General features: G+C 41.1%; 1 protein-coding gene across 1 annotated transcript in view; it reads left to right on the forward strand.

The window, feature by feature from the left end:
- Positions 1-533: 533 nt before the first annotated feature.
- Positions 534-13,457, forward strand: part of LOC122542677 (BRD4-interacting chromatin-remodeling complex-associated protein-like) — a 52,542-nt gene continuing 39,618 nt past the window's right edge. The window contains exons 1-4 of the mRNA XM_043680655.1: positions 534-674; positions 5,125-5,170; positions 7,584-7,626; positions 11,858-11,923. Of these exons, the coding sequence (XP_043536590.1) occupies positions 656-674; positions 5,125-5,170; positions 7,584-7,626; positions 11,858-11,923 (174 nt within the window). The 5' untranslated portion in view covers positions 534-655. The remainder of the gene's footprint in view (positions 675-5,124; positions 5,171-7,583; positions 7,627-11,857; positions 11,924-13,457) is intronic.

The following is a 13,457-nucleotide window of genomic DNA, read 5'->3' on the forward strand; positions in this document are numbered from 1 at the left end:
TTAAACTTCTCTCTGGCTGTCTGTCTGTCTCTCTGTTTTGGGTTCTGTGTCTCTGTCTTGTAATTTTTTTCTCTTTGTCTCTTTCCCTCGCCATCTCATCCCAGTGCCATTACACTGTGGTTTCTTAGCCCTGACAAGCCAACTCTGTACTCTCTGTCACGTTGTGCTACACAGATTGAGCCTGGGGTGAACTGTCTCAATGTGCCAGATCACTTCTGCTACCTATAATGGCCAGAGTACTGCCTCAGGGCACACATTGCATGTGTGTGCATGCATTCCCGTGAGGGATGACTTAACCGTAGAAAATGTTCTTTCTGCAGTAGGTCGCATAACCAGTTCCAAATCACAATTGAACAATTTACTTTTAACAAAACTAATAATGATATTGAGTTACAGGGCAATGGTCCAAGTGTACGAGGAATTTTTATACCATATGTAACTGTGTGGTATCCTCTACCAAGTTTGTTTTGGAGTGGGGATTTGTTTTCTCTCTTTCGTCAACAGAAGAGTTTTAATAATGTATTTTTGTACAGGTAAAGCATTGCTCCCAACGGTGCGTGACGTAATGTGGGTATTGTGCAGTCCCTGGCAGGTTCTACGCTGGAATAGGGGATCGAGACACAACTAAAGTGCCAGGCAAGATTGCAGGATTTATATGATGTCTGCTCGTGCAGGTAAATAGATGAGGTTGCTCGGGAATGTGACACAGTTTCCAGAAGGATTCAGCCCAGAGCAGGTTGCCAGAAGCTAAAGCACTTTTCAAATTGTTCATTTTCCCATCTTTTCCAATTTCCTGCTGTCCTAACCTGAACCATGGGGATAGTCTTGAGTGCTGGTGACCAGTTGGTCCAAGAAGAGGCCATTCTCTGAATATTCTATAGGTTTATTCACGGACTTCACTGGCTGGGCCAATATTTATTGATATGCCCTTGAGAAGCTGGTTGTGAGCTGCTTCATTGATGTATTGCATGTAGATATACCTACACTACTTTTAGGGAGAGAGTGCCAGGAATTCGACCCAGCAACACTGAAGGGTCAAGGCAGGATGGTGAGCAGCTTGGATGGGAACTTGTAGGGAGTGCTGTTCTCATGTAAATGCTGCCTTTTTTTAAAGTTCTTTCATGGAAAAGAATTTCACTGTCTGGGCCAGCATTTATTGCCCGTCCCTAATTGGTCTTGAGAAGATGGTGGTGAACTGACTTCTTGAACTGCAACAATCCATGTCCTTGTCCTTCTACATGGAAGTGGTTATGGTTTGAAAGGTGCTGTTTAAGGAGCCTGAGGGAATTTCTGCACTGCATCTTGTAGACCTGTCTATGTGGATCTAGCTAGGGAGGAATGGGAGACATTTCAACTTTGAAGGATTCACCAATAGCATTATTTACAAAAAAAATCTAATTGAACTTCGCAGTGAGATGTCTAGTTTCCTTTTAGGCCCCCACATCCACTTCATCTTCGCTACACCCTAATGGTACCTACATTGTTCCTGTCAGACGTAAACCTTGTATGCATTCCATTAATCTTGAGGGTTTGCTGTGCTTATGAGATTGGAGCCATGCAATGGAAAGCTCTCAGTTTCAGACACTCTCTCTGCATCAAGCCAAGATGCAGTGACAGAGTAAAGCTTCTTTCATGGTGTTCCTTGATGGTTCTTAGGTTCCAAGTTTTCTCTGATTTGACATTTTGCATTTTCCCACACAATAGCCATCCAGTGCCATCTTATGTAAGATTGACAGCTGATCTGAATTTCTCTTGTTTCTGTACCCACTACGATCTGCAGTGAAGGTGTTTCAACTGCTGACAGTGCAGTGGTTTAGTGAATCAGATGCTAGATTTCAAATTCATGACTTCCAAAACTGCCTGGTAAAAGTATAAAATTGAATTGTTAAAACTTGATTTTGCAGGACACCAAACTGTCATCATAACTAACTACATTATTGTGTTACTGACAGTCCGTATCACATCAAGCCTTGGTTGTGAAACAGCAGGACATGGGAAATAGGAGCAGTAGGAGGCCATTCAACCTGTTGGGCTTGTACTGCCATTCAACAAAATCATGATTAATCAACTACCTCATTATCAATTTTCCCTGCTATTCTTCCATCTCTTTACATCATTGGTATCCAGGCATCTTTTGATTTTTGTCTTCAATATACTCAATAATTGAGCATCCACATCCCTCTGGGGTATGGATTGATAAAATACAATCCAAATTCATGGAGAAAATCATTTTCAGATTAACCAGAGCAGGACTAAACTTCTTACGATTCTAGCGCAGGTGATCAGAAGTGATGTGAATTTGGTTCTGAAGTTGGCGCAGTGCATTTACATCTGTACAGCTGCAGAAATCCTCAGGCAATCTAGTATTCTGTTTACAATTCCACTGGTTCCCATTTCTGTTCCTCCTTTTTCCTAGCAATGTTCTCCATGTTACTTTAGGAAGGATGCAAAGGCTTTTGAGAGGTTGCAGGAAAGAGTCATCTGAGAATGGTTCCAGGGATCTGGCACTTTACTTTCATATGAATAGGTTAGAGAATCTGGAGCTGTTCCTCTTTGAGATGGAAAGTTGAGAGGTGATTCGTTAGAGTTGCTCAAAATCATGACTGATCCAAACAGGTTGGATAAAGGAAAATAGATAAAGGGTCAGGAAGGAAAGGCACCAAATTAACATGGTGGACAAAAGAATCAAAAATGACACAAAAAACGAGAAAGGGCAGAGTTTTGGGTCTACCTGAGTTGCTCTTGCAAACAGCATGGACTCAGCAGGCTGAATGGCCTCCTCTGCTGTTATCATTCTATGATTTGACACTAATGTTGGCACTGCACCTTGGGATGTTGTATTTCAAAGGTGGAGTGCTTTTTCTTTCAATTGTGGTAAATCGGTATTTAGATCTTGTCAACAGCACCAACAGTGACAGACATGAATCAACCAACTGATAGAGCATTTTGAACAGTGTAAACTATCAAGGCAAACAAATATAGGAACCAGGATGAGGAGTAAGCCCTTTAGCCCAACAGAATTTTTCCACTATGCAACTGGATTATAACTGATCATCTCCCTTAGTGCCATTCTATACTATACCCATATCCCGTGATGTTTTTAATATCTAGAAATCCATCATCAATGCACTCAATTTTAATTAACAACTACCATTAAGAAGGAGAACAAGAACAATGACTGTAATAATGGGTGTGTTTTGGTGAACAAACCATGGGAATTCCCGCACCCCAAATACTAAAGTGAATGTTGTTTGCTGGCTGGACCTGATTCACTGCAGCTTAATAAGTTTATCATTGCTTGGATGATTTAATATTTGATTTGATTGGAGTTTGTACCTCTTTACTGAAATTTACAGTGTTTGCTCATGTGCTTCATAAACATAAGCTTGTGTAAAACTCTGTGATAACGTCCTAACTCTCACCACATTCTGTTTTTCTCCCCATCGACCCTGTGCTCGTTTACCTCCATTTGGCTTCTAATCTGGTAATGCCTCGCTATTTTAAAAACTCGTATTCTTGTTTTCAAATCGCTTCTATGGCTTCACCTCTCCTCATCTCTACTACCTCCTTCAACCGGGCTGGGTGATTGCATTTCTTCGAATCAGCCTTGCTTTTTGTGCCTGGACCCTAAACTCTGGAGTTTCCTGCTTACACCTCTTTTCCCTTTATGATGTGCCTTATTACCTATCTCTTTGACTAAGCATTTGGTTGTTTAATGTGGCTCAGTGTCAAAGTGTGTCTGATAGTGCTTCTGGCATTGCTTTCCTACTCTCAAACTTTAGTAATGCTTAAGAACATTGTTTGTAAAAAATGGGTTAATTAAATTACATTTGGATTAAATATGCCTAGTTATGTAATTGTATTACAGTATTGTCATGTTCTACCTTGACTGTTTGAATGCCATCCTATCTCTCTTGTCTGCTTTACATTCTGCATTTCAATGCAAGACTGCACTGATTGCATTTGCCTGGCGAGTGGTGATGGTTTTCTGAGGAGGTCAGTGCAGTGAACTACCATTACCAGAGCAGATTAATGGCAAAGGTAAATCTAGGTGCTGTTTATTCTAATAGTCAGCAACCAGCTCTCTCTGCAAAGTGAATTAGATGCCACAATAGGATAGGTGCAAATATTTTGAATCTGGGACCTCAACATTTTCTCAGAGTGTAAATAAAAAGAAGCAAGGATTGTCTTTTAAATGGCTTTCTCAAGGGCCTTGACTTTGGAACTTCTCAGTATGTCAAGTGGCCAGTGTTGACAGCAACTTCAGATGGTGACCACGTGGAGTGCAACTAGGGAATGACAGAGAGAGCTAGCATCTTGCCATAAATTTGATACTAACTGCATGTTTGGGATTAACACCAGATTTCTATAATTAACCATAAGTTAAAAAAGAATGTAGCCGCGACTCAGTGGGTAGCATTTCACCTTTGAAGCAGAAGACTGTGGATTTGAGACCCAATGCAGAAACCTGAGTGCAAGAAAATTCAGTGCTCCTGTTGTAGGACTGAATGAGTGCTGTGTTGTCAGAAATGCTGATTATTGGATGATGCATTCTGGAATTATAGAATCCCTATGGTCCGGAAGCAGGCCATTCAGCCCATCGAATCCACACTGATCCTCCAAAGAGCATCCCATCCTATCCTTTGTAAGTCTGCATTTCCCATGACTAAGCACCTAACCTACACATCTCTGGACAGAACAGACAGTTTAGCATGGCCAATTCACCTAGCCTGCACACCTTTGGACTGTGGGAGGAAACCAGAGCACTCAGGAAACCCACACAGACATAGGGGAGAATGTGCAAATTCCACGCAATCGCCCGTGGGTGGAATCTAATCCGGATCCCTGGCAGCAGTGCTAACCGCTGAGCCACCATACCACCATACTCATTTAACTGAGGCCCTATCTGTCTCCTCAATTGGACATAAGAGTTCCATGGCATTAATTACAGCCAGGGAGGAGAATTCTGGCTTATACCTATGACGTGACTACACTTCAAAATCACTTCATTGGTTTATAGTGCTTTAGGATGCCCGGAGGTTGAGCAATTTTATATAAATGTTTGATTCTTTTATACAATTGGTAGGGCAGTAGCACTTTAGTTATTGTGTTTTGTTTTTACAGTTGACATGGATGATGAAGATGGACGTTGTCTGTTAGACGTAATTTGGTATGTATCTCATCTCCAAAAAAACCCCTAAGAAAAGGTAAATAACAGTGACTGTTCACTTACATTTTCTCCTCCCTGTTTTTGGGGCATCTTCAATTCATACAAAGTTTGCCGTCCCTGGCCAAAATACTGTAGGAAATTGGGGTTTTGTCCTGTTCCAGTAGAGCAGCATTTCTGTTTGACTACTTCTGTTTTAACTACTTTGTGAGCACTTCGAGGGAGTGGTAATCGAGTTTCTTGCTGAAAATTGGAGTGATGATGAAAAGCTCCAACCTACCCAGGGTGCCAGGCCCCTCAGCACCAATCATTTCACACCCTCCCATCAACTGTACTTCACCTCATTTATTCTGCAAGAGCTTTGATTTGGGAATATTCACGAGCTTTCTGACCAGAGAGGGTATTGCAAAGAAATTATTTCAGCAGCTGAAAAAACTGCTCAGATTAATTTAACATCAGTAATGGGAAATTAATTTATCTTAATTAATCCTTCATTTCCCTGACTTTAATCCAGCAAAAAGCTAGAGATTTGAACAAGGGAGCCACCATATTCACAGCTGGAGGCTTCTAACCTACAGAATCCGACTTCTGATCAGACAAAGCATCAAAATGGGTCAAGTATATATTACATTTTAAAAATAAAAGTCAGTGTGCGATCCCTATGATGAAGGCTTGGTGATTAATTACTGCATGAAGGGAATAATCCTTCAGTAACTGCAGTCCTGCCTTACTTTCAGAATCCGCTTAAAGGTTTGTCTTAATTAATTGCATACAGCAAAATGAAATAGTGGGTCTGGCTTCCAAACTCCTGTTGGTCTAAGTTCGAACTCCACTTTCTCTCTTGGAATTCATTGCTCTTTTTGTTGAACTGGGAAGGTTTTGTTAACTTCAGGTTTAACTGGCTTCTCATTTAAGAATCAACCACCCTCCTGAGAGTTTTCTGTTCATAATTCTATCTGTAATTTTTTTTTTATTCATTTGAAGATGAGAATTTGTGCTGAGGTGTGGAATATCTTCAGCACCTAAGCAAACCTATATACTTGACAAGCACTTTCAGGACAGCTACAGCATGGGTTTCAATACAGAGTAAAGCTCTCTTTACACTGTCCTCGTCTATCACTCTTAACAACAGTACAACACTGGGTTAGATACAGAGTAAAGTTCTGTCTACGCTGTCCCTATCAAACACTCCCAGACAGGGACAGCACCAAGTTATAAGCAAAGTAAAGCTCTCTACACTGACCCCCATCAAACATTTTCAGGGCAAGTACAGCAATGAGTTCGATAAAATGTCAAGTTCTCAGTACACTGTCCCTTTCATGTAACTCAGACCAGCATTTAAAGAGATGTCCCCTGGTGGGCCATAATGGCATTACAGGTTTCTCACAATGCACTTTGAGTTTAGTTTTGTTTTTCGTTGCTAAATCAGTGAATGGATTGGGGCTACAGACCCTCATTTGATGTTGGATGTTTAGTGACAGCAGAGGCAAGACGCTTTTAACGTTAGATATATTCAAATGTGTTGTAGGGGATGAAAGCCAACATTTGTCTCACCCCTTGGTGATCTGTTTAGATTACAATCACCCTGCGTGCAGATTGGATTTGCATTTTTGTTTAACATAAATGAAGCCCAGGAAGGCTGACTGGCTTTTATTTTTCAGTTATCTTGCTCCCTTGTGGTTTTATGTGCCAAGAGTTTTGCAATGTAAATCCTCTGCTAACAGAGTGACTGTTTAGTTTTCTTTTAAACAGCATAGTATCAAGCAAGTAGAAATTAAATTTCTGCAGTCATGCCTTCCTCAGTTTGTTCCACTTCGAAGAGCACTGACAGCCCACTGTGTTTTTCCATTGCTTATCTTTCTTAACTGTTCTTAAAACCAAAGCACACGGGAGCAGAAATTAGGCCTTTAAACCCATCAAGTCTGCTCGAGCCTCAGCAGTACATCTCTGCTCTTGTATTCCAGCCCCCTCAAAATGAATGCTAACATTGCATTTGCCTTCCTAACTGCCAGCTGAACCTATATGTTAACCTTAAGAGAATCCCAAATCAGAACTCCCAAGTCCGTTTGTTGTACAATCTTAGTTTTGTTGCTTTTTTTTCCCAAACAGGGCCACACCTAATGGATTAAGTCATTTCAGTTCCTTTTTGTGAACAGAAGTTAATTGACCTGAAACACAAACTCTTTCTTTCTCCACAGATGCTGCTAGATGTGCTGAGTATTTCCTGTCTTTTCCATTTTTAATTTTGGATTTCCAAGTATCCTATGATATTTAACTTTGGGTCACACAAGTGGTTTGTTCCTTTTATTTCTCCTTAATGAATTGGCTTCTGTCCCAGTCACCTGTAGCTTTCTGTGGGTTTCTGATGTAATTGGAAAGCTCAGTTGTTCCTGATGTGTATCCTTTTCCTTTCCAGTGACCCTCAGGCTCTGAATGACTTCTTGCATGGTTCAGACCAGGTGAGTATAATTTGCTGCTGGACCAAGACTGGGATTGTACTTCTGTGTGTGGTGGTTCTGGTGCACACTGGAAGAGTCCCATGTGTTTCTGACCTTGGGTTCAATGATTTGAAAAAGAGTGGCATTGGAATTTTGCAACTCAGTTCTGCCTATCTAGCTTTAGCTGCTTGAAAGAGTTGGGCCATTTAGTTTTCCTTATCATTTTCTTCGCTATAATGCTGCAACTTTGTTCGTTTTAAGTACGTGTCCAATAGCTTTTTGAAAGGCATGAATGAGAGTCCAGTATCCTTTCAGCGGGCATTTTTCAAATCCTTTTCCAACCCTCTGAAGAAATTTCTCCTCATCCTCCTTTTTCCTGTTATTGTAAATTTATGCTCTCCTGACCCACTCCCAATGGAAAGTTTCTTCCCCCGTTAGAGTCTAGAATCATTCACCACGGAAACGGGCCATTCGGTCCAACTAGTCCACACCAACCATGTTCCCAAACTAAGCTAGTCCTGTGTTTGGTCCATATCCCTCCAAACCTTTCCTATTCAAGAACTTATCCAAACTTCTTTTAAACATTATAACCGTACCTGCATCCACCTCTTTCTCTGGCAGTTCATTCCATTCATTAACCTTTCTCTGTGTGAAAAAAATTGCCCCTCATGTCCCTTTTAAATCTTTCTCCTCTCTCCTTAAAAATATGCCCCCAAGTTTTGAACACCACACCCTAGGGAAGAGACCTTTGCTATTCACCTTATCTATGCCCCTCATGATTTTAAAAACTTCTATAAGGTCACTCCTCAATCTCCTATGCTCCACTGAAAAAGTCCCAGCCTATCCAGCCTTGCCTTCTAGAAAAACTCTCCATTCCCGGCAACGTCCTGGTAAATCTCCTCTGAACTCTCTTCAGCTTAATACCCTTCCTATTGCAGGGTACACACGGTACTCCAGAAGAGGCCTCACCAACATCCTGTACAACCTCAACAAGTTTCCTAATGAAGGGCTTATACCCAAAACGTCAATTCTCCTGCTCCTCAGATGCTTCTCCTGCTCCTGTCTACTTTTCCAGCATTTTACTCTTGACTTTGGTTCCCAACTCCTATGCTGAAAGTTCTGAGCAGGGAAGGCAAGCGGGCTAAATGCCTTCTTAACCACCCTGTCTATGTGTGCTCCAGCAAAACCCCTCATATGTTCAAAGTTATCCCTTAACCTTCCCAGCTCAGAGAACAATCTTTGCATTTCCAATCTCTGATTTCCCTCATTCCCTGAAAAACCAACTCTTTACCCTTTCCGGAGTCTTGACATTTTTCCTGAAGTGCGTTGCCCTGAATTGAAAATCGTATTGCTTATTGCAACAGTTGTTTCCTGCCAATGTTCCCTACACATTGCTTGTATGTAACCCACTCACCCATCTACTTCTTCATTTATGCTTTATTCCTAGCAGATATCAAAATCCAGTTCTCAACTTTACAAAATATCAAAAGATATCCCTAAATTCCTTGACTTTTGTTCTCAAAATGTGCCATCTTAATAAGTAGTACCAGGAGTAGACCATTCAACCCATCAAGCATACTCTGCCACTTGATTAGATCATGCATGTTCTCACGGTGGCCTTTACTCTTGCCTGTCCTGTCCCACATAGCCCTGACATAGAGTCATAGAGTTCCTTGTACATCTGGAATCTATCTGAACTGTGCCTTAATATAATTAATGACACAGTCTCCATCATTTTCTGGGGAAGAGAGAGTTAAAAATATTAATGATTCTTGAGAGAAAAAAAGTCCTCTTTATCCTCATTATAAATAGGGAGACACCTTGTGTTTGAACTGCGCACCCCTACTTTTCGATAACTCCCATAAGAAGAAATATGTTCCCAACATCTGCTTGGTCAAATCAAGGGCTGTTACCTTTCCTGATGAAGGGCATATGCCTGAGACATCGAGTCTCCTGCTCCTTAGATGCTGTCTGACCGGCTGTGCTTTTCCAGCACCACACTCTTCAGTTCTGATCTCCCCATATCCTCACTTTCCCCATATCTGTGCTACAATTTGAATTGAGTAATGAAGTGGTCCTTTCAGTTTTACTCAATTTGACACCACCCCCCAACAACCCAGGCCAAAACAAATCCCCACAAGTGAGCCCCTTGCCAAGTGCAGATTTTCAGTCTACAAGAGGGTTTCTGGTGCAATAAAGAGAAGGGTTCAAGTGAAGGCTTGGCTTGTACTGACTTCCTTCCCAAGTCTGTGTGGCTCAGTTTTGTTTTATGCTTCAATGTGAAAAGCGTCATTTTTGAGAGTGTGCTTTCACTTCCTTCTCTAGCGAAGTAGGACTGGGGCCCAGCCAAAGCAACTGATTAGTGACACTGCTCCTGCCTGTCCCTCTGAACACCCATCACCTGATGGATCAGGTCCACTTCCACATTGGCAATGAGGCCAGAAAGATAGGTCGTCTGCCTCCATTTATTTACTTGTTTAGCCTTGTTGTGCCCTTGATGCTAATTTGAAGCCTGGCACATACCCTACACAATTCCCCCACGACCACCCCACAGTCCTTGATGATCTGTACAGGATGACAGGGTGCAGTGCTGTTTGCAAGGTAAGGCAACCGTGAACAAAGGGCATCGCAATCTTGGTATCTCCAAAGAATCTCCCAGTACTTAGTTACTATGTGAAGTTCCTAAATTGTCCCCCAGCTGAGAATGAGTCATTTTCTATATTGGGAATAACAGGCGTGGGTTATTTTGTCCTGTGATGCTACAGGGCACAATTTTCTTCAACTACTACTGGTCAGCAACTTACAAATTGAAGCCTCCAAATAATTCTCGAAAGGGTAGCTCAACATCTCCAAGCTATGCTCCTGAATCCAACAAGACTGTGTTTGAATGTTTGCAACCCTTCTGTTTACATATGAGGTTATTAAGTTTATGATGTTTCACTCCTATCTCTCTTAATTTATGATGTGGAGGTGTCTGGTTTGGACAAAGCCAGAAGTCACATGGCACCAGGTTACAGTGCAACAGGTTTATTGAAACCACAAGCTTTCGGAGCACTGCTCCTTTATCAGGTGAAGTGAAGGTCACCTGAAGGAACAGCGCTCTGAAAGCTTGTCTTTTAATTGATGTTAAGATGCAAGAGCAAAGGTGTTCATGTACCCTGTTCTGAATTGTGCCTGACAGCGAGCTTAATGGATTGGTGCTTAATGGATTGGTTCTTAAAGGTTAAAAAGGGGATCCATTATGAAGAAGATTTGAGATATTCGTAATGATCCAAAAAGGTGTTTTGACAGTGGATAGGCTGTTAAACTCCCAACACCCAAGTGTAACAAATGTCAAGTTTTGTAGACCATTTTACTTTAAACTGCCTAATTCCAAGATGGAATAAAGTAGGGGATCTAAGGATACCTAGTTAGCAGTTCTATCTTGATAGAAGGTCCAAGTAATTCATATTATCAAGAGGATGGGCTTTGTTATCAGATTGTTTTCCTGAGGTTTCGCACACAAGATGCAATTTGCACACACCAACTTCTGCAAACAGTTAGTTTATTAAAGCCTGTACAAACGAGGTGACCCTCCTTTGACCCTCCTCGCAGGTGTGCAAAGTTGAGTCAAAAGAGCCCCGAACAAAGGAAATACATCCTCTTTGTAAAGGTCAGTTGATAATGCTCACACGTACTCCAGCTACTCAGGTCATGAGGGCTTAAACAAAACTGGAAGATTCACTTCGCATTGACACGAGTGAGGAATCTGTGGGGTCAACCACACTGTGAAAAGTTTAGGATTAGAATTTGTCTGTCAGGAAGGAAAGTGCTAAGAATCACCTCATATAGTTCATGACAAATAGTGTGTCTGCTTACAGACAAAGTATAACTATGAAGGGAGATTTTCAGCTCTTTTAAATGTTAAATGGTGGATCTTTGTAGTTTAGGCTCTAAGTTGCTGTCTGAATTGTGTTAGTCGATATTACTTTCAGTTTGTGTGTTATAGTAAAAATCTTAACTTGAAATCTTGTGTGACTCTTTCAGTCATTCTCTGAAAGCTTGATTTTTTAAAAATTATATATCATTCTGTAGTCCAATCATAACATCACTGGACTACAGAATGATATATTTTTTTTTAAAAATCAAGCTTTCAGGAGTGACTGAAAGAGTCATAACATGATTGGCCAGTCACTTTTAATGTGTTCACAACATTAAGACCTGAAGTTGATGTCCGTTCTCTTTGTAAACATGTTCTTAATTTAACAATCAGCTCGATGGCGACGATCTCCTTGATACGACAGCTGATCCTGCCAGCGCCTTCTTCACTGATGCATCTGTGAGTGTTCACTCTTAATCTCCTCCTCCATTTCTTGGGCCTCAAAGAATTTTAAATTGATGCAACATGTCATGCCTTGAATCCGGGCTGAATAGAGATGAAAACTAAGGAAATTGCAGAGGATTTGTTAAGTTCTTAATGGCATTAAAACTTTAACATTTTGGTGTTTGTTTTGGTGTACATCATATTGGATATTTGATGTTGGCTTATTTTCATATTCTATATCAAAAGCATTCTGACTACTTCTAACCCCCATCCTCAACCCACTCTCCTAGGGGGGGGAATATGCTAGTTATGACCATTTCCTACAAATTATCTGCTGGTCAGTCTTCAACGGTGAGTTTAGAGTGGATGCAAAAACAGGAGGAACCAAATTAAACCATAAGATATAGGAGCAGCAATAGACCATTTGACCCATCGAGTTTGCTTTGTTATTCAGTGGCAATTGATAATCCTCAACTTCATTTTCCTGTCTTCTCCCCATCATTCCCTTACTGATTAAAAATCTATCTCCATCTTGATCCAGCCTCAGCAGTCCTTAGTGGTAAAGAATTCCATAGATTTGCTTCTCTGAGAGAAGAAATTCATCCTCGTCTTTGTCCTAACTGCGGACAGTACCCAGAGATTATTCTTTCTAGTCTTAGACTCCTTTATAAGGAGATCCAACATTTCTGCATCTCCCCAGTCAAGTTCCTTAAAAATCCTATGTTTCAATAAGTTCTCCTCTTGTTCTTCTAAATTCCAATGAGTACAGACCCAATCTACTCAATCTCTCCTCAAAGGAAGACCCCTACATACCTAGGATCAACTCATGAATCTTTTCCAAACTGCCTCCTGTGCTGTTATAGATCCCCTTACAGAAGGGGACCAATCGTTATCACAAAACTTAGCTATCTTTATATCCTTTTGAATTAAAGACCAAAATTCAGTTCGCTTTCCCTATAATCTGCTGAAGTTGTATGTTTGCTTTTTGTGATTGAATGCGTGAGGACTCCCAAATCCCTCTGCGCTGCAGCTATCAACAGTTTCTCTCCTTTTAAATAATATTCCTCTCCTATATTTTTCCTGTCAAAGTGCATAAACTCACATATCCCACATCCTCTTCCACATCCCAAAGTTCTGCTCATTCTCATAACCTGTCCATAAACTCCTGTAATATGTTTGAGAAGATTTGTAGCTCAGGTTGATGATGAGTCTGTAAGTTAGCTCGCTGAGCTGGAAGGTTTGTTTTCAGACGTTTCATCACCATACTAAGTAACATAATCAGTGGGAGTCTCTGGTGAAGCGCTGGTGGTATGTCCCGCCTCTCGATTTATAAGTCTTGGTTTCTGATGGTGGGTGATGTCATTTCTGGTTCTTTTTTTCCAAGGGAAGGTAGATAGGAACTAAATCGATGTGTTTATGGATGGAGTTCTGGTTAGAATGCCATGTCTCTAAGAATTCTTGTGCGTGTCTTTGTTTCGTCTGTCCTAGGATGTGTGTGTTGTCCCAGTGAAAGTGGTGTCCTTCTTTGTCTGTATGTACAGAAACTAGT

The sequence above is a fragment of the Chiloscyllium plagiosum genome, chromosome 41, assembly GCF_004010195.1.
Source record: "Chiloscyllium plagiosum isolate BGI_BamShark_2017 chromosome 41, ASM401019v2, whole genome shotgun sequence".
Taxonomy (NCBI): Eukaryota; Metazoa; Chordata; class Chondrichthyes; order Orectolobiformes; family Hemiscylliidae; genus Chiloscyllium; species Chiloscyllium plagiosum.